This window comes from Corella eumyota, chromosome 4, assembly GCF_963082875.1.
Source record: "Corella eumyota chromosome 4, kaCorEumy4.1, whole genome shotgun sequence".
Taxonomy (NCBI): Eukaryota; Metazoa; Chordata; class Ascidiacea; order Phlebobranchia; family Corellidae; genus Corella; species Corella eumyota.
In genome coordinates, this window is record NC_137493.1 from 5,573,688 (window position 1) to 5,595,809 (window position 22,122).

General features: G+C 27.5%; 2 protein-coding genes across 2 annotated transcripts; both read right to left on the bottom strand.

The window, feature by feature from the left end:
- Positions 1 to 290: 290 nt before the first annotated feature.
- LOC145749759 (atlastin-1-like) lies at positions 291 to 5,492 on the bottom strand. Its single transcript, XM_082565619.1, has 18 exons — positions 5,482 to 5,492; positions 5,248 to 5,283; positions 4,807 to 5,018; positions 4,539 to 4,670; positions 4,144 to 4,299; positions 3,928 to 4,002; positions 3,420 to 3,651; positions 3,155 to 3,339; positions 3,020 to 3,091; positions 2,750 to 2,941; positions 2,521 to 2,592; positions 2,244 to 2,438; positions 2,043 to 2,114; positions 1,548 to 1,742; positions 1,392 to 1,463; positions 1,101 to 1,295; positions 883 to 954; positions 291 to 764 (listed from the first exon to the last, which is right to left on the bottom strand). Exons 2-18 carry the CDS (start codon positions 5,279 to 5,281, stop codon positions 555 to 557), a joined length of 2,373 nt encoding a protein of 790 aa, XP_082421745.1. The 5' UTR covers positions 5,282 to 5,283; positions 5,482 to 5,492; the 3' UTR covers positions 291 to 554.
- Positions 5,493 to 7,006: 1,514 nt separating this feature from the next.
- On the bottom strand, positions 7,007 to 8,883 carry LOC145751234 (atlastin-1-like). The gene is made up of 6 exons (XM_082567337.1): positions 8,778 to 8,883; positions 8,337 to 8,491; positions 8,027 to 8,101; positions 7,460 to 7,691; positions 7,196 to 7,380; positions 7,007 to 7,132 (listed from the first exon to the last, which is right to left on the bottom strand). The coding sequence occupies exons 2-6, from the start codon at positions 8,475 to 8,477 to the stop codon at positions 7,013 to 7,015; spliced, it is 753 nt and encodes a 250-aa protein (XP_082423463.1). The 5' UTR covers positions 8,478 to 8,491; positions 8,778 to 8,883; the 3' UTR covers positions 7,007 to 7,012.
- Between the last annotated feature and the right edge of the window lie 13,239 nt (positions 8,884 to 22,122).

A 22,122-nucleotide genomic window follows, 5' to 3' on the forward strand; every position in this document is an offset into this window, starting at 1 on the left:
TCTGCTAAACCATTTGCAAGGCATACGTCTGGAACTTCTCGCTTCCCATTTGTTGTACGATAGCACAACCACAAAAACGTGCAAATCTGCAATCGGTTAAGGGCAAAATTCGCGATAGCAAAAACAGTAAATTATAATCAGTGTGACTAGCTACATGGCATTTCAGCGAATAAATACCCTTAATAGTTAATAATTCTTTAATTCCGAACCATTAAACATTTCTCAAATAAACCTGGCTAATACTTAAAACACACATAACATTTAACAATACTTGTAACTTATATTTTCATTTTATTTAAACTACACAAACCTCTACATTTAAATTTAACATTTGTTCAAATAAAATTTAGTCGACTGTGGTTTAAAACCAGACATAAATTCCAGCACGAGTTTTTTGCGAACACTACATTCAGAAAATAAAACGTTTTTTGTGTATTACATTTATACACACTATGTGTTTTTGACAAATACGTTATAAAAACGTTAAGCTTGGTTACAAAAATAAAAAATAATATTTTAAAACAGAAGCTAAAACGTATGTTTAAGTGTTTAATTTATTGCAAAAGGCATATGACAATGCGAGGGGGAGGAGGAATATAATAATCCATGTCATCTTCCAATCCCTTTTTAATTAAGTTGCGTTCATATTCAGGATCTTTTAGACACTTATCGTTGTACTGACTTAGAGCAGTGGCTTTTACTTCCCGTTGCTTTCTAGACACCAGGTCATGCCAATCTAGACCTTGGTAACTGTTTCTACAAAACTAATGAATAAGTAATAAGTTAAAATACAAATATTTTTATTTTTTTTTATTGATACACATTTAAAAAAAATTGTACTATCATTTAATTTGTATAAATCTTCAACATATATTTATTTACTTCATTTATTTCTTCTTTGTATTTTCCAAAACATATTATTCTTATGTTTCGAAAATCATTCAATACTTTTTCCTAAATAGAAGCATTTTGTATTTTAATGTGTTTAACTAGTGGGTGTTAAACATATACTAATAATAATGACAAGCACTTTTACAAGTATTGTTAAAGAAATAGTGTAGTCTGTAAGAACCTTCCAAAATTAAAACTAAGTGTATGACCTTTCTTTTTTCGTTTTTACACTTTAGTTCTGCTACTGTGGCGTAAAAATCTTCGCTCAACTGAATTTTACATTCTGCGACGAACAATTCACCTTTTAATTCCAAAAGAAGATTAACTATTTTCTCAGCTTGTTTTTTCCCTTGCTGGTGAGCATTTTCAATTTTATCTGGATTGACATAATCTTCCCCACAAACCTTTAATTATCAATAAAAAATATGTTAAACCATGACGTTACAATAAACAAGAATGGTAACTACAGAGTACAAAAAATGTCATATTGTAATACTTACACCATTAACGTAACTACTGTAAACCTCCTTTGCCCTTGTAAGTGTTTCAAACGTTTTAGCCTCATTTAATTTCTAAATAGTAATAAATGATATCATATGTTATCTTGAAATAAAAAAACATCGTAGATTAAAATTGTGTAAAAAGAAAAATTATACCCTGTTCATTTCATTAGTATCTTCATACTTTTTCTTTTCTTCGTCCAGCTGATCAGTTAAGTTCGATCTAGCTTCTTTCTTTAATTTGCTCCCATTTCCAATCTCCGACTCATCAAATAAAGCGAAAGCTGATTCCCAAGCCTTTAAGGTTGCTTTTTTAAATTCATTTTTCTCGATGAACTTTCCGCTGCAAACCTATTTAATTATTTTTTTGTTATAAAAAATGTATTGTTTAAATAATTTAGTTTAAACACTACCCATTTAAACTTTAGTTGTACTACATTTAATTAAGCCTAAGTTAGGTGCGTATGTCTATACAAAACTAACTCATACAGTACAAAAAAATAAGATTCGTGTTTGTTAAACATTAATAGAAATGTAGTGAAGCCCAAACGTAACCCGACACTCAGTTTTTATAAAAGTGTTAACTTATGTTTACATTGAAGGGTCAAGTTTTTAATATCATAAATATTAAAACATAAAATAAAAACATACCTCGTCCATAATTAATATAAACTTTTCCTTTGCTGTATGTGAAACACCAGTTAATTTTTGTTTTAATTCAGCCTGTTTTAACAGATTTTAAACGGTTAACAATATTCATATTTTATCTATTCATTGATAGCACAAGAGTTAATTTGAAAAACATGTAAACCTCATATAATTAAAAGTAAACCATTATTATCATTATTTTACCGATTTTTCGCGATTGCCTTTCTTGAAGTTCGTAAATTCAATTTCTAAAAGCTCCTTTAACTTTGTGTTATTTTGGCCAATAACTGATTCGTCGAAGTTTTTGCATTGATCTTGAAATGACTTTAAAGCCTTGGTGTACCAATCCGACTTTATTTTTTCCAAAGTGAGGTTGTCGACGTAGCTTCCCTTGCTCGCCTTTTTAAATGGTAACTAATTAGTTTCAACTTAATACATTTAAAACAAAAGTTAAACGTAAATCAGGTAAAATAAAAATAACCTTATTTAAGTTCTGTTTAAATGTACACACTGTCTCCTCCAAGAAATCACGAACTTTAGTCTTCACCTGTTCCTTAAATGTGTAAAACATATATTATAAATTACCTATTAAATAATATTGAACAAAACTTAAATCTTACACATAAATATATATTTAACACCTTAGGACCATTCAAATTTGATTGATATATTTCAAATTAACATTTTTTTAAAGCAAAAATTCTAACTACCTTTAAAATTACGTTTAGTTGAAGAAACCCTCGATTTTCTTCATCAATTTGTTTCTCCAACACTTTCTTACTAGCGCTAATGAATTTGAATTCCCCCATTTTTGGAAGTTCATTAAAGCGAGCAAATGCCTGATCTCGGCAAGTGTTTTGTTTAGTTTCAAACACTGCAGGTTCCATGTAAATAACACACACCTGCAAGTGTTATTTACTTCAGGAATAACTTTATTTTAAATAGCACTTAAATGAAATATAATATATAACACAATTTACTTTATTCATGTTTTTCTTGTATACAGAAAGACATTCTCTTATTACAGAACACATGGATGCCTTTATGTTCGCCTACAAAAAAAATGTACTAGTTATGAATTCAATATATTTACACGTCCAAATCTATTCATTTACCTTTAAAATTGAATCCACTTTTGGCATTTTACCACTCTTAAAAACCTCAAAGTAATCCAAAATGAAAGTTCTTAACTCTATGCCTGTCATAACTCTTGCGTTGTTAGTTTTGACAACAATATTTTCAGGTTCAAACAAATGTTTGTCCAATCTTGTAACCTCATTTAAAAAGCGATCGCCAATTTCTGCGATAAAAAAATTATGTATAAAAGCCAAAAAATTACAATAACTAACTTTTTGTATTGGATTTTAATAATAAACCTACCACCAACTTGGATTTTTTCATCATTTGACCCCCTGTCCAGCACAGTTGAGCTTGGTCTTGGTAGGAGATAACAAGTAAATTTCGAGAAGTAGTTTTGAATCTCCTCCTGAACCATTTTGATTTCCTTGGACTTTGTTTTTTTGCTAAAAACTGTTTCTAGATACTTCTTGCCTCCTTCTTCACCAAATTCATAATCTTTATCAGCCCAGTCACGTATTAGAAAAATTAGATGCTAAATTTTAATAATTTATATTTATTTACGAGATCAAAAATACTAAATGCATAATCATATATTTAAACTTATTTAAAAAAATTTAAAAATGTGCAAAAAACAAAAAATAAAATGGGCGTATGAACACAACTTATTATTTTTAAACAAACATTGAGGTCAAACTCCTACTACTTTTTAGTTATACCAAAATTTACCCACCTGCCAGATATTCTAATCCATATGTAGTCTAATATAGCGATATTAAATAACAACTAGTGTTAATATGATAAGGAATACCTGGAAAGGTTTGGAGTTCTCCATGTGATATTTCTTGGCAAGTGTAGTTGCCGATTTTCCATAACCAGCAAACAACTAAATCATAAAATTACATAAAAGATTGTTTAAAATAATAAAAAAAATTAAAAGCATTGTTAAGAAAACGATCCTAAAAATTTGAATTTATTAAAACTTACTAAAAATACCAAAAGCTAAAAACAAGATTACATAATTTACATGTAAGTTCTGCAGATCATCGGCACCTATCATTTGCATAACATTGTAAATTTGCACAGATCCAATTAATGTACTTAGAGCAAATATAACTGAAGAAGTTTTTACATCAGCTTCCAAGTCAAAGGCACCTTGAGTATCCATCAAAAACAGGTTCACCTGTAATATTTTACACGTTATGTAATATTGTTTTTAAGAGACTTAATAAGCAAAACAACAAAAATTTGTCCTTTTTAAACTGCTTTTATATTTTTTTTATATTTAATGTGGATACTTATTATAAAAGCAATATTTTTCCAGATTATAAAAGACGTATTTACTCTAAATTATATTTTGCTAGGTAAGGTGAATTTAAAAAAACATAGGGCAATATTTTGTTTTTAATTTTAAAAGTGAACCTCGCCATGCGGAGTCTCACACAAAAACGGTTTGTTCCAAATCCATATTCCCTGGGTATCGCCTTTTATTCCTCCTCTCCAGCCAAATCCTCTACTTAAACGTTCAGTTGTATCGCCTATCCACTCTTTCTTCTATTGATTTTAAAATAAATAACTGATAATTAAACAAGTTTTTGTAAGGTAACTATTTATAAAAAATGAATTGAATTTAAATTAGGAAATTTTTTTTGTTTAATAACATAAACTTTTATTGATTTTATAAACTTGCCTTGTCAGCCCACAGGTAACGTAAAAACAGATTAAGAAGAAAAGATTTTCCCTTTCGATACGCACCAGTCAAAGAATAAATAGCAATAGGTTTGTCTTTCACTTCGTCACTGCAGAATATTTCGTCAAGGGCGTCCTCGTTTAATATAAAACCACCAGCATCGCCTGATTCGGCGTCTTTAGGCTGAACCAACTGTACAGCTTCTCCCTCATCTAAAACAAACAGAGCGTAACTTTAAAAACAATCGATTGTGAAAAAGTCTCTTACAATATAAAAAAACACAAAAATATTTACCTAAATAAATGTTTCATTTTATAGTTGCAAGCACTCGATTTAATCAATTTACAACAGAAATATTGATGTTTATTTAAATTTACTCAAATCATTTTAAATTTAAATTTAACAACTACTATTTTTATAAAGAAATTGTTTATTACCAACCTTCTTCACTATATTGGTAATCACTCAAACTCATGCCTAAATAGAAGACTATTTTTAATCCTGTTTTTAAATTAGGAACTGCAAGGGTTTTTAAAATAAACTTGTTTAAAAATCAAGTTGTAAGTTTTGCCCTTTCTACTTGCTTAAGTTCTATATATACATTACGCTAAGAAAGAACCGCAACGAAAAAAGAGGAACTTTAAACTTGTGTAGGCATAGCCTTATCTCACTCACCACATAGCTTGTTAAAACATGGAAATTTTGAAAATGCGTCACAGCCATCTATTTATAACGTCAAGGGCATGTATCGATTACATACATTATTCAATGTCATGGCGGAATGCGAAACAAAAGTTTCGAACTAGGTTAAAAGTAGCTTGGTTCCTTTTGTTAATCTATAAACAAAAATAATATATTGTTTCCTAACCTTTAAAAGTTTGTTTTAAATAAGTTGTTCTTTAAATTTCGACAAAGAACAACAAATTTATTTGAAAGTTAAACATTAAAAAACGAATTAACGAGTCTATTTGCAAAACAAAAGTTGTTAACACTAATTCAAGCACTCGATACCACAAACAAAAAAAAAGCAAGGATCTTTTTTAATTCACATTGCTCCAAAAATCGGTTAAGGGCAAAATTCGCGATAGCAAAAACAGTAAAATTATAATCAGTGCAACTAGCTACATGGCACTTCAGCGAAACCAGCTACTTATATATAAAGCACTACATACAACATTTCCATGAAAACATAAGCAACTGCAGGCTAAACAGTTAATAGAAATGACTGCTTTAAATATTCTTTTAGCAACGTTTTGCCAAAATATAGTACGGTACAACATTATAAATTTTATTTACATAAAAATATAAAACCACATTTATTACATTACACTATCTGTAGGGTTTGTCTAACTATACCCCACGTGACCAACAATAGGTTGATCGGAGAATAAAATACGCCCCTTGATCACAGATTGATCTCAGTTAATATAAAAATAATACCGATAATGGGCCCAGAATTGCAACTGTCTAACTCGACTGATACAACAATTGAAATACTCTACAATGTATTCAATATTCAGTACACAAGAAAAACAATTAACAAAAACAATACTGGCTTAACACTTACAAATCAATATTACTTTTAACAAAAACTAACTAAAGACCATTTATGAAATGTTAGAACAGGGCGAATCGTATTCTAAATATATGACGTACTAAAAGTAGAATTCCAAAATTATTCCAAGTTACGATACAAATAAAGACAAAAAAGGCGAAACACAAATCACGTGACTAAGAACGCTGGAAAAAAGGGAAAAACTTGAAATGACCAGGCGATAAGGCGATCCAAAAAAGAAGCGCACAATAGCGGCTAATGGTGTCCAACCGAGTGTGAAATTGTATTTAAAATTAATGAGAAAATATAAATCAGTTTTTATATAAATGGACTTAACACTATCAGTTGTAATATATGGTAATATAAATACCCTTAATTGTTAATAAATCTTAAATTCCGAACCATTAAACATTTCTCAAATAAACCTGGCTAATATTTAAAACACACATAACATTTAACAATACTTGTAACTTCTATTTTCATTTTATTTAAACTACACAAACCTCTACATTTAAATTTAACATTTGTTCAAATAAAATTTAGTCGACTGTGGTTTGCCTGATCTCGGCAAGTGTTTTGTTTAGTTTCAAACACTGCAGGTTCCATGTAAATAACACACACCTGCAAGTGTTATTTACTTCAGGAATAACTTTATTTTAAATAGCACTTAAATGAAATATAATATATAACACAATTTACTTTATTCATGTTTTTCTTGTATACAGAAAGACATTCTCTTATTACAGAACACATGGATGCCTTTATGTTCGCCTACAAGAAAGATGTACTAGTTATGAAATCAATATATTTACACGTCCAAATCTATTCATTTACCTTTAAAATCGAATCCACCTTTGGCATTTTACCACTCTTAAAAACCTTAAAGTAATCCAAAATGAAAGTTCTTAACTCTATGCCTGTCATAACTCTTGCGTTGTTAGTTTTGACAACACTATTTTCAGGTTCAAACAAATGTTTGTTCAATCTTGTAACCTCACTTAAAAAACGATCGCCAATTTCTGCGATAAAAAAATTATGTAAAAAAACAAAAAATTACAATAACTAACTTTTTGTATTGGATTTTAATAATAAACCTACCACCAACTTGGATTTTTTCATCATTTGACCCCCTGTCCAGCACAGTTGAGCTTGGTCTTGGTAGGAGATAACAGGTAAATTTCGAGAAGTATTTTTGAATCTCCTCCTGAACCGTTTTGATTTCCTCGGACTTTGTTATTTTGCTGAAAACTGTTTCTAGATACTTCTTGCCTCCTTCTTCACCAAATTCATAATCTTTATCAGTCCAGTCACGTATCAGAAAAATAAGATGCTAAATTTTAATTTGATTTTATTTATTTAGGTGGAAGCAAATACTTAAATTCATAATTATGTTTTTTTTCTTATGTTAGGAAATTTGGTAAAAACCCATTAAAATGAAAATGTGCGGAGTTTTTGCATTGATCTGCATTGAAGTTTTTGCATTGAGAAAACAAAATATAAAATATTTTCTTTTTTTAACACAGACTATCAAGTACACAAGCGTTGGGGTTTGACAAATTCCTATTAATTTTTAGTTGTATGCCAAAATTCAACCAAGTGGCAAATATTCTAATCTCTAAGTAATTTAATAAAGCGATATTAAATAACTAACATGATAAGAAATACCTGGAAAGGTTTGGCGTTCTCCATGTGATATTGCTCCGCAAGTGCAGTTGCTGATTTTCCATAATCAGCAAACAACTAATTTATAAAGTTGCATATTAATCAAGGTAAATAAAAACGGATCACTTGTACTTTACGGTTCTGCCAATTCTCTTATAAACCTAACGGTCGTTGTATTCTCGGGGACCGTAAGGTACAAGTGATACAAAAAGCACCTAAAAGCATTGCTAAATAAGCGGTAAATAAATTCAAATACATTTACACATAATAAAAAAACTAAAAGCTAAAAACAAGATAAGATTAGATTAGTTACATGTAAGTTCTGCAGATCATCGGCGCCTATCATTTGCATCACATTGTAAATTTGCACAGATCCAATTAATGTACTTAGGGCAAATATAACTGAAGAAGTTTTTACATTAGTTTCCAAGTCGAATGCACCTTGAGTATCCATTTAAACAAGTTCACCTTTAATATAAATTACATTTCTAATAAAAAGAAAATATTATTTACATACGAATTTTTTAAAAGACCTAATAAGTGGATTAATTAACTTAAGTGTACTATAGTACAATCTGTTGTGAATAAAAAAAGTAAAAAAAAAAACAAACTTAAATATTTAAGTGAGTATAAAATTTTTTAATATGCTGACAGCATTTTCGTGATTTGAATTTTTTTTAATTTTTTTTTTAACAACACAGCAAATTTATAAAAATGTCATAATAATGTAAAATGTTTACAGATAAGCAAAAACCTCGCCCTGTGGAGTGTCATTCAAAAACGGTTTGTTCCAAATCCATATTCCCTGGGTGTCGCCTTTTATTCCTACCCTCCAACCAAATCCTTTACTTAAACGTTCGGTTGTATCGCCTATCCAACCTCCCTTTTATTAAACATAAAAGTAAAGGTTGCATAACATTTTTTTAATTAGGTAAAATTTTTACAAAAAATAAAATAAATTTAAATAAGGAAATGTTTTTGTTTAATAACATACATTTTAAATGATTTTATGGACTTGCCTTGTCAGCCCATAGGTACCGCAAAAATAGATTAAGAAGAAAAGATTTTCCCTTTCGATATGCGCCAGTCAAAGAATAAACAGCAATGGGTTTGTCTTTCACTTCGTCACTGCAGAATATTTCGTCAAGTGCCTTTTTGTTTAATTTAAAACCACCAGCATCGCCTGATTCGGCGTCTTTAGGCTGAACCAACTGCACAGCTTCTCCCTCGTCTGTAACCAAACAAACTAGATTTATTTAAAAAAATCAAATATGATTCGGAATCGTTTAAACTTTTTACAAAATGTTAAAATTTAATACATATATTAAATACCAAGATAGATTGATATTGCAAAATAAAACTAAACAAAATTTAAAGGCAAAAAATTGATCTGAAATTCTGAATAATCAAGCAAGTGTTTAAAAATAATTAACAAACAAAAATTATCCTTCCAAACTTTTACTTTGCCTATAGTTTGAACTTTAACCCGACAGCGAACGGGCTATTTTACAGCGAACTGTATTAAATCATTCAAGTGTGATAAATTAGTTTTGTTAAATTTACAGTGATTTTAAAACTTATTATTAAATTAAACACGAATTAGCAACGGTTAAAACTTTATTTTAAATAGCAACTTGCATAATAATGATGTAATGCACTAAAACAAAAATATTATTTCATATTGATAAACGATAATAAAATACTGATGATAACAATACGTTTTGAAATCAAAGATTTCGAACTATGATAATTAAATTTAAACACAACCAATTTATTCACCTAGTGATTGTTATATCTTACAATTAATTCATTATAGCAAGAAACTTTAATTCATTATAGCAAGAAACTTTATTTATGAAAATGAAATTGTAAGACCCGCGCTTTCTACTCACTTTCGTTCTTATGTATATGTTGCGCTAAAGAGGAACTGAAACGAAAAAAGAGAACTATACACTCGTGTGGCATATTTTCTATACACGACATACCTATCCTATCAACCACATGAACATTGGTTTTTCCTTAATGTGTCGCGTCGTAAACATCTGTTCAATACATAGATAATGAAAATCAATATATTTTCACAACGTAAAACAAAAGTTTTTAAATTTTGGTAACTAACCTTAGGCTCTGTACGACAAGATGTAGACAAAAGTGAAATTCTGTTATTCATACTGATCAAATTTCGTAAATAAAATTACGTAAAATTATCCACTGATTTCAAAAAGGTGGTGGTAATTTTTAACTTAAACACTATATAAAATTTTGCATGCTAATATGTCATGTAATAAACTTTAACACAAAAACTTTAATATTTTACCTTGTCGCTTTAATTGTGTTAAAATGTGAATAAATATTTTTTTGTTGAAAAAAAAAACTAAAAGCCATTTGAACACTTACGCGGTTATACAAGCGATGGTAAAAACAGGGCAACTAACCTTGCCAGACTTAACTACTCAATCACGTTTTCCGGTAAATTAGTAACTTTAAAATTTGTTATACGTTTTAAACTTTACAATTAAATCCATTTTACAGTAAACGAATTTTGTCGGTCTACCATTCTTTTAACTGGTATCTAAATGTTCTAAAACCTAAAACTTGCAATTATTTCTTAATGTAATTCTAATTGTTCTTTACAAACGTTTATACAGATAAGCAAAAAATAAAAAGTTTTTGCACGAAGATTATTCAGATAACATGTTTATATACTGTTACCATAATGTTTTAGATTAATAACAACTTACCTACGTTACAACTGTTTAGTGAGATTTTACGACTCTTTATTACCACTTCGCTGTACGTCGACTACTTTAACCCTAATGTTAATAAGTATAAAAACTGCACAAAGCTCTTTATTTAAATGCCTCTCTAGCAGCGAAAATTTGATTATAAAAGACTCTGCAGTAAAAGGCCACATGATGAACAGAAGCTTTTTTAGTAAATAGCGCAAAAGCACAAAATAAACGACGCAGTAAATCGCAGCGCCGAAAAACTAGAGTAACTACAATCAATGCTTAAGGCACATCAAATTAACCATGTATGGATTTTTGAATGCGCCAAAGAACTAAGCTATGCAGTTACGATTAAATTTGTTGGTTAATAAAGGAAACCTAACATTGTAAAATATATGTATTTTTTATTAATAATTACCGCATTTTTGTGTTTTACCTTTTTAAAAACTTTCCAAAATAATCGATTTTTAACCAACATATTTCTCAGTATTTTTAAATTATTTATATGTAATAGCAAAAATAAATATAGTTTAAGCTATATCAACAAAACTTGTCCAGATTAAAAATTATCTTCTTATTGTGACTATTTACAGTTTCCTTAACAAAAATTGGCAAATTTGGAGTAAAATAATTAAAACAATATTAAAATGCGTTAACATATAACACGTAAAACTTTGTACAAGTACATGAAAAAAAAAAATAAATGTAATAAAGTATCTTTAACTCAAACAACACAAAAATTCTAGAAGCATGTATTTAAAATAAAACCATACTGTCGTTGTAAAATAGCACTGATAATATTATACGAAAACGTACATTTTTTTATTATTAGAATTAAAATCAGCTTTCTGCTATTAAATTTTTTATTTTTCGTTAAACTTTTGCAGCTACTTTATGTTGTCCAACATTTTTTTAACTCATTATTTGTAGGGGGTTAGAAAGTTTTTCTTCTATTACTTTCACAAGATAATTTATTGTCCCAAACTGACACAAATTTTATTCTATTTGATATGTATGATATGTCGTGTTATAAATAGAAACGTTTGTATTTTTATACCTTTAATAATACTGGCCTTTAATTTTATTTACAGACCATGATTACTAACTGCTTACAGTGCGTATACATTTAAAATTTAGATAATTTTAAATCGAAGGTAGTTTTGGTTAACTTATCATGCCGAAAAATATAATAAACATTTTAAACGTCTTTAAGTAATACTAATTTAAAATTCCAATTTAGATATTGCACTTTGTCTTCTGGAATATACATAGAACCTTCTGATTAATCAAGTTACTTAAAAATTAAAATCAGAAATGTTAAATATTTAACTAATAAAATATAGTTCTCCGACATCTAATGTTAAAAAATAGGCAATGACCGTGCAAATTTTTTTTAAGCTATAACCTATACCCAAACCGTATAGTCCTGCAAATCAGACCACTGTTGTACATATTAATTTTAATAATCACATTAATAGATTCGCTCTAATTGCAATTTAAAAGCACTACAACACAAAATATACAAGGCACATGAGTAACAAAATTATTTGTGAGCTATTTTTAGCGAACATACAGAAAAGCTTTATATGTTAGCGTTCAAAGAAGTAAATAACTTTACACAGCAGTAAAAAATATACAAATTAATTTATTAACCAAACGTTACGAATAACGATGGAAAGTAATTTTCTTGTAATCATTCTCGAAATAAAACCTAATTTTTAGGATTTAGTGAAGAAAATAAGTAAAAAACAGAAATCAAATAAAATCAATAATGAAATCATATCAGGTAAGGCTTAAAGTTAAAAAACATGACGTTTAACTAAAAGATAAAACAATATTAATTAGCAAACATCATGTTAAAATTTTTACCGCATTATCGTCAAGTTAATAAAAACATTGTTTACTACAATAAAATTACTACAAACAAAAACTTACAATTCATAATTCATTTTAAATCTGCTAAGGAGAAACGCAAAAACCCTTAAAATAGAATTACATTATTTTACAAAACGGTTTTTTCTTTTCATTAGCCGAAACTGCATCTTTATAAATTTCTACCCCCTCTAAGATAAATTTATGTTGCATCCTACGATCGTGTTTAGTCAAGCCAAGTTTCTGCATCCTACGACCGTGTTTAGTCAAGCCAAGTAACGTATCAAGGCATTCATCTCTTAGTCGTTTATGTTCACTTTCTAATTTTTCTGGAAGTAAATACTTTCCACTTGTCACCTGCATTTAAATATAATAAACAATTGACAAATTTTTAATAAGGCAATAAAAAATTTATATATACAAAAATTTAAATAAAATATACAAATAATTGAACCTTTTTCTACCTTTTTTGCTAAACTTATAAACTAACTAGGAGTTTATAAAAGAGTTTAAGTTTGTTAAAGCAGATAAGAGCCAAAAAAATATCGTGCCAACTTAACAATACTTATTCAGTTTTATAAGCAATAAAAAAAGTGTTACTTTTTGTTTATTTTTATATATTTTCCTACGGCACTACTAATAATAAAGTAAAAATTAACCTACATTTAAAACTTACCCTTGACATTTCGTCCATGTATTTAGCTTTTATAATTTGAAATACACTTTCTGCTTTTTCTTTGTCAACTTCCTTGTAATAAAACAAAACCACAACGTTATACTAACTTGTTTATATAAAATGATTTATTAGCAGTTTAAAAGACTTTTGTTTAAATAAAAAGTTTGCTATAAACTCATTACCTTTTGTATTTTGTTCTTTTCTTTAAGTGCCTTATAATGATTATCGATTTTAGCTTTAAGTATATTTTGAATGTGAGAACGTTCATCAGCAGGTTCACTTGGACACTTAACGTTGTAATTTCTTAAAGCCGCTGTTTTTAACTTTATATGATTAGATTCTAACTCGTCCTCATCTTGATATTGACCAATACTGTACTAAAAATACATAAAATATTTAATTAAGAAGTTCATAATATTATCCCATCTAAATAATTTTTTTTTAGTGGTAAATCAATAAAACTTATATTTTTGATATAAACAGAAAAGGTTATGGTTTTTCGTAGATACATTTATCTACTTACTTTACTTATATCATTTTCGTATTCTTCAAAACTTTCATCTTGAATATTTTGAATCTTTTCTAGGGCCTGTATCTTTAAAATTTTAAAACAAGCGTAAGGTATTTAAAACTATGTCTCAAAATAAAGATTCGTTTGAATGTAAACGGTGTTTTAGGTCTGAATATTGAAAAAAGTCGCATTTTGTTATCAAAAACAGAGAATAGCTAAATCGCAATTAGACGTAACTATGTACATTAAAAATATATTGCATTATTTATTTGGAAGACGTTAATCTATTAAAAAAATGATAGAATAAATTTAAAACAAAAGGTAACAAATTAAACAAAAATAAATAAAATGGAATCAAATGAAAACAAATATATCAAAAGGTGGTGACATTAGTTAAAATATAGAGAATAACTGAAACAAGTCAGAATACTTTTCCCAACTATAATTTAAGTAAATAAACTACTTTTCGAAAATATTTGTCTATGTAAGAAATCGGAATATTCTGTTGATACATAAAGTTCAGGAAACAAAAAATAGTTTAAAAGAGTTTAAATTAAATTTGCAAAAAATCTTACCATAAATTACTCTCTACTCCTTTTTTACGTTAGGTGTACACAACTTTAAAAAATTCCCTACTTTTAGTATGATTTAAGTTTTTACATTTTACATAATTGGTAACAAAATTGGTTGCCTACCTTTTTCATTTCGTTTTGGTCCAATATATCTTCTTTTGCACTGTTAATTACTTCTGTCAACTGACTTACAACTTTATCTACAAACGTTTTACCTTCCGAGTTCAAAAAAAGCTCAAAAACGTTTTGAATCTGTTGTATTTCTTCATTGTGAACGGTATGAATTTTATCCGGGTTAATGTAATTATCTCCACATAACTTTTAAAGTTTAAGCGTAAATTAAAAGATCACATTACTGAACTAAAATGATAAACTTACCGCATTTAAACATTTATTGTATATATTTTTAGCCTGAATAATGGTTTCCAACATTTTCGCCCATGCCACTTTCTAAAAAGCAATTCAGTATTTAAAATAATATAATACACGCTATAAAAACAGCATATGGTTTACACCAAAATAAAAAATATAGTTACCCGATTTCTTTCATTAGAATTTGTAAACTTTATACTTTCCGGAATTAAAAGGTCAGCCAAATCTGACCTAGCTTTATTTTTTAACTCGCTCCCTTTTCCAATATCCGAATTATCAAATATAGCGAAAGCTGATTCCTCTGCTTTTGAAATTGCTTTGTCTAATTCATCTGCATCGACAACCTTTCTGGTGCATTCCTTTTAATTAAAGTATAATTGTTGTTGCAGAAAAGAGTATAGTTTTTGGTAAAAAAGATAAAAAGCTTAATAAAAAAAAATTAAATAATAAATATTTGGTGCATACTTACCCCTTCCATTATTAAGTTAAACTTTTGCCTTGCTTCTAATTTAAGATAATTCAGCCTGCTTTTCAACTTGTCCTGTTGATAAATTAATGTTTAGCCATTAGAAACAATTTTATTCACCGCTAACTTTTATTAGACTATTACGTTTTTTTATTTGTTGTGAACAAAATAAACAATTCTCAATATAATCTTAAATCTAAAATAAATTTCACATCAAAAAAAATTATTTATTTACAACTTTTAAACTTACATTGCTCATAGTGCAGCTACAATAATACCATTACCTTTCTTTTTTTATTTTTATTTTCCAGTTCTAATATTGCGTTGGCAAGTACTTTGTCCAATTGCATTCTACATTTTTGCACAAACATTTCACCTTTCGACTCCACAAGGAGATCAATGTTTTCCTCTGCCAGTGTTTTTCCTCTACCGTGAGCATTATGCATTATATCTGAATTTACATAATTTTGCCCGCACACCTTCATTTTAATAAAAGCAACTTTTTGAAAATTATAAAAAAACTAATAATACATAAGAATATTATAGCAATATGAACATTTTAATTTTGTAAAACTTACACCGTTAATGTAATTAATGTATTTCTCCTTTGCCTGAGTGAGTGTTTGCAAAGTTTGAGCTTCATCCAATTTCTAAAATGTATAAAAACAACTTTTTAATTTAAACTACAAGTAGATTAAAATTGCATTCAAAAAAGTAGATTAAAACCTACTCACATTTAATATGATGTCAAAATAACCAAATTTTAATCACCTGGTTAAGATCATTTGTATCTTTAAACTTTATTTTTTCCTGGTTCAGCTGCTTAGTCAAATCCGTTCTAGCTTCGTTTTCAAATTCACATCCATTTCCAATTATTGAATTTTCAAAAAAAGCAAAAGCTGATTTCTCGGCATTAAAGATTTCTTTTTCTAATTCATTTATCTCAATAACCCTTCCGCTGCATTTCTGTTTAAAGTAATATAATATAATTCATTGGTGCAAAAAAATTTAAATTTAAAATACCTGAATATTAGACAACATAATAAAATATAAAAATTTGACTTTTTAAAACTAGACACTTAGTTAGCACAAATACACCTTTTCCATTATTGAGTTAAACTTTTGTATTGTTTCATGTAAAAGATTGGATAAGCTTTGTTTTAAGTCCATCTGCAAATTATCTAATGTTAAGCAATTAGCAAAAAAACACATTTGATAGAAATAGACCTTAATAATATAAGCATTGTTATTTTTCAGCACAAAACATTTTATATTTAAATTCGTTGTAAAAAAAATCTATTTTATTTATTTACTTTTTCTTACATTAAATTTTTCTTATAACGTACCAATCCGTTACAATTAGTTTATTTTTTAATTATTTTTATAAAAGTTGGGCATAAATCTGTAATCGAAACAGAAAAGTAATTGTTATAAAATAATTATAAAATGAAATAAAAACTATTACTTTTTTATTTTCGTTTTTACTTTTCAGTTCTTCCATTTCACTTGTAAGAAATTCATTTAACTGATTTTTACATTTTTCCACGAACGATTCACCTTTCGATTCCAAAGAAAGATCAATAATCGTTTCGGCTTGTTTTTTTCCTTGCTGGTGGGCATTTTCAATTTTATCTGGATTGATATAATCTTCCCCACAAACCTTAATATTAAATAAAAGTAATTTTATAACATGCAATTAATAAAAAAAAAACTTGAGGTATATATCATGTTTTGTAAAATGTTTTAATACTTACGGCGTTTATATGAGTATTAAATGCCTCTTTTGCCAGAATAAGAGTTTTTGAAATTTTAGAATCAGCCAATTCCTAAATTAAACATGAGTAGATTTTTAATTTAAAATATTAAAATTGTAGAAGTCAAAAAACTGACAGGTTAAAATAAAAATTTACACGATTTATATTATTGGTATCTTTAAATTTTCGTTTTTCTTCATTGAGCTGGTCAGCCAACTTGGTTCTAGCTTCTTGCTTTAATTTACTTTTATTTCCAATCTCTGACTCATCAAAAATAACAAAAGCTGATTTCTCAGCTTTTAAGACTGTTTTATTTAGTTCAACTTCTTCAACAAACTTTTCTAAGCATTTCTGTTAAATAAAATATATTTTTGGTTAAAATAAATAAGTTAAATAAAAAAATGTAAGTTAATGAAATTGAAAATAAAAAAAAGAAAAACAACCATTTAAACAATAAATACCTCTTTCATAATTATATTAAATTGCTGCCTTGCTTCAAATAAAAGATTGGATAATTTTTGTTTCAAGGAGTCCTGTTAAATAGTTTTTGTTGAGCGATTATCGATAATAAATATTATATCTATACACCAACAAGCCCTTTTGAGTAAAAACACGTTAAATACTCTTCCATCTATGTTAAAACAATTAAAATTTAATCATTATGCCTTACCAATCGATAACGATTGTTTTCTTTAAACTCCAAAAAGACAATTTTTAAAAGATCCCTTAATCTTGTTTTATTTTCACCAATAACTGATTCGTCAATGTTTTCGGTTTGATGTTGAAATGACTGTAAAGCCTCGGTATAGCAATTTTGTTCAATTTTTTCTAATGTAGAATCGTCTACATAGCTCTTATTGGTCAGCTTTCGACATATGACAAAGGTAAAACAATTTTAAAAATTTTATGCTTTCACAGTAAATTTTTCGCATGATTATATTTTGTTAATAGAATTAATTTTATCTTACCATTGCAATAATAAAATAAATGTTTACCTCATTTAAATCTTTTTTAAAAGTGAACACTGTATTTTCCATTGCATCCCGCACTTTATTTTTTAATTTTTCCTTTTTATGATAAACAATATTCGTAAAATAAACTTATTTTTAAATAAAAAAATTACTAATTAAAGGGGCAACATGTATAAATATTGATTTGTTTTGTTAGTTTTCCATGTAAAATGTTATATTCATTCTTTAATTTATTTTCGAATGTTATTAAATTCATGCTTTATTACACTATGACTTTTAATACAGAAAAATATTAAAAAACATTTACCTCGTTAGCTATATTAGTTTGTATAAATAACTTAAATTCCTGTTGAATTTCATCATAAAACATATGTCTGTAGTTAGTTATAAATTCTGAATCACCTAATTTAGGTATTTTATCAAAGTGTTCTAATGTGTCATTTCGACAGCGATCTAGTTTTTCATAAAGTTCCGAAAAATGCAAGTATTTTTTACATTCCTAAAATTAAAATAAACAAGTTTATTTACAACTTCAAGGCCAAAAATATTATGTATTCTATTTTACTTTAAAGAGATTGTTTATTTTTATTTAGTAAGGCTGGTGCATTAATAAGGACCGTTTAAGCTATTTGTAAACGCCAGAAAAAAATTCTTAAATTTTTTTCAAATTTCGCCCTATGCATTTTTCATAGTCCTGATATAATTGCAACTCGCAACTGTTTTAGCCGTGAGCTCCATTTCAATATATTTTAATTTATTATTATAGGTTTAGTATACTGCTTTTAATTTACCTCATTCATTGTTTTCTTAAACTTTTGCAAGCATTCAAATCTTAAGTGGCTTATTGTTGCATGCTTGTTTGCCTGCAAAAATGATTAGTTTTAAATTTATTAAATAGGTTACATAAAATATGCTTTAAAAGTATACTTAAATAATTGAATGCAAATGTTTAATTTTACAAACTAATTTATTGCTAACATTAACCTCCAAAATTGTTTCCACTTTCGGCATTTTTCCTTCTTCAAAAATTTTGAAATAACTCAAAATAATTTGATATAAACTTTGACCAGTCATAATTTTTCCATTGTTTTTTTTTACAACAATATTTTCAGGTTCAAACAACAGTTTCTGAAAGTTTTCAACCTCGTTTAAAAAATCTTCACCGATTTCTGCGATATTAATACATTTTAAAATTTCGTAATAGTTATTTAAAATATAAATTTTGGGTTAAAAAGTAAAATATATCAAACGAAAAATAAATAAAAAAAACATTTTTAAATTTTAAATATGTTTACTTATTATTAATAAAAAATATTAATACATTAGATTCTAGTTTAAATTCAAATGTTTATAGTCTAAACTTAATTTATTACGGTTGATTTTAATCTCCGTATCTTCAGCTTTTCTGAACATTACTACTTTTTCAGGACTTGGCAAAAGATAACAAATGAAGTTTGTGAAATGATTTTCTATGCCTTTCTGAACTTTTTTTACATCATTGGATTTTTTTTTTTTGTTAAAAACATTTGCCAAATACTCTTTGCCTCCTTCTTCTCCGAAACTAGTACCAGCATCTGGCCAATCACGTATCAAAAAAATAAGATTCTAAAAAAATAGTTTTTACTTACAAATAATAAATTGTTTTAATATAGTGTAAAACACCTGCGTTATTAAGCTAATACCTGGAATGGCTTAAAATTTTTAACTTGGTCATTTTCAACCAATTTGGTGACTGATTTTCCATAGTCAACAAATAGCTAAACAAAAATGTATAATAATATAAAACAATAAACAAATAAATTTAAAAAAGAAAAAACATTTTTAATAACAATCAAATTAACTTATTAAAATAAAAGTTAAAAAATCGATAACTTACATGTAAGTTTTGCAGATCATCGGCACTAATTTGATGCATAACATTGTAAATTTGCACAGATCCAATTAATGTACTTAGAGCAAATATAACTGAACAACTTTTAACATCAGATTCCAAGTCGAATGCACCTTGGGTATCCATTAAAAACAAATTAACCTAAAAATATTTCAAAAACTTTTATAAAAAAAGAGCTGGATTTTTTGTAATTGAAAAAGATTAAAACAAATAAATTTAAATAAAGCGATAAGTTATAAGAAAAAATTAAAATAAAACGAATTTTATTTAGGCGCATTATTTTACGAGCCAAGATAAGCCCCAATTAACTTGCTGGAGCTTAAATAGTGTAAGTTTAAAAGTAAAAATATATATTTAAATATTCACAATCGGTAAAATATTATATTTTTTATTTAAACCTCGCCATGCGTTGGAGTGTTGAAAACAAACGGTTTGTTCCAAATCCATATTCCTTGAGTGTCGGCATCCGATCCACCCTTCCACCCAAATCCATTGACTAACTGGTCAGTAGTTTTTCCAATCCACTCTTCTTTCTATTCAGGGTTAAACATAACATTATCTTTAAATAAGAAAAAATTTTAGTATCTTTAATAGAAACTACTATTTTTTTTCAATTTATACGAATTTTAGGATGTTTTATATTACAAAAAATCATCATTGAATAATTTTGTAAAAATTTTAAGATTTAATTGTCTTAGTAAGTTTTTTTTTAAATGAAACATTTTTTCCCACTCGGCTTACCTTGTCAGCCCGCAAGTAACGCAAAAACAGATTAAGGAGAAAAGATTTTCCCTTTCGAAAAGCACCAGTCAAAGAATAAATAGCAATATATTTGTCTTTTACTTCGTCACTGCAGAATATTTCGTCAAGTGCTTCCTCGTTTAATATAAAACCCCCAGCATCGCCTGATTCAGCGTCTTTAGGCCAAACCAACTGTACAGCTTTACCTTTATTAGTGACTTCCTTCATAATTATATATAAAACAGTTTATCGTTTAAAGTTTAAGTAAGACGATTGATAAACAAGCAAATGAAAATGTGACAATGAAACAAAAGTATACTATGAACGTTATAGGTTTTAGGACAGTGCGTCGATCTGATTATTTTTTAACTATGCATTTTATGTATAGACTATGATTTAATTAAATTTTTAAATATTTTAAAAACTTTTATCAGAAAGCACGTTTAATCAAAAAAAATATATTTACCAGTTTGGCTTCGTTGTTTTGCACAAACTGTTGAAGCACATTATTAATTTCCTTACATAACCTATCTTTAGATTCTGCTACGTGTGCTTGTGAACCTAATTTGGTCGTTATATCAAAAAGTTCCAAAGCTTTAGTTTTGCAATTATTTTGCTCATTTTCAAAGTCCACCATTTTCAAATGTGTTCGACATACCTAAAACATTTGGGTTAATTTTAACGTTTTGGTTTTTAAAATTTTTGTGTATTTAAACTTAGTTTTACCTCAGTCATATTTTTCTTAAACATTTCAAGGCAGTTAAATATTAAAGAATCAGTGGCGGCTTTCATGTTGGCCTGTAATTATTTTTTGTTACAAAGAAGTTAATTAAAATATTTGTATATTGTATAAGTAAATAACTGATTGCAAAATTCTAAAAACTTATTAACCAATAGCTAACACAAACCTCTAAAATTGTTTCAACTTTTGGCATTTTTCCGTTTTCAAAAATTTTAAAATAATTTAAGATAAATTGGTATAAATCTTGACCAGACAAATTTCTTCCGCTGTTCGTTTTAACAACAATATTTTTAGGTTCAAACAACGTTCTTTGAATGTGTTCAACTTCATGTATAAATGAGTCATCAATCTCTGCGGTATTAATAGGTTTTATTTAAAATCGGTAAAAAAAATTTATACATTTTAGTCTACAGAGTCAAAATCTAAAATTTTAACCAAAAAGACAAAAATTAAAATAAACATTAAATTTTTTCACAGTAAAAACCACATAAGTTTTATTAATTGCTTAAAACTGCGAAGTTTAAACCTTACCATTCATTTTTATACTTTTACTTTCATTAATTCCTTACATACTTTGTTGATTAGTACTAGGTAATAGATAACAAGTGAACTTTAAAAAGTAGTTTTGAAAATCCTTCTGAACATGTTTGTAATCCTGAGATTCGTTATTTTTAATCACTTGCGCCAAATACTTTTTACCCCCTTCTCTTCCAACAGAATATGTTGAATTCGTCCAATCGCGTACCAGAAGGAAAAAATGCTATTAAAATAGTATATAATATACATGGTTTCTATGTTTTAA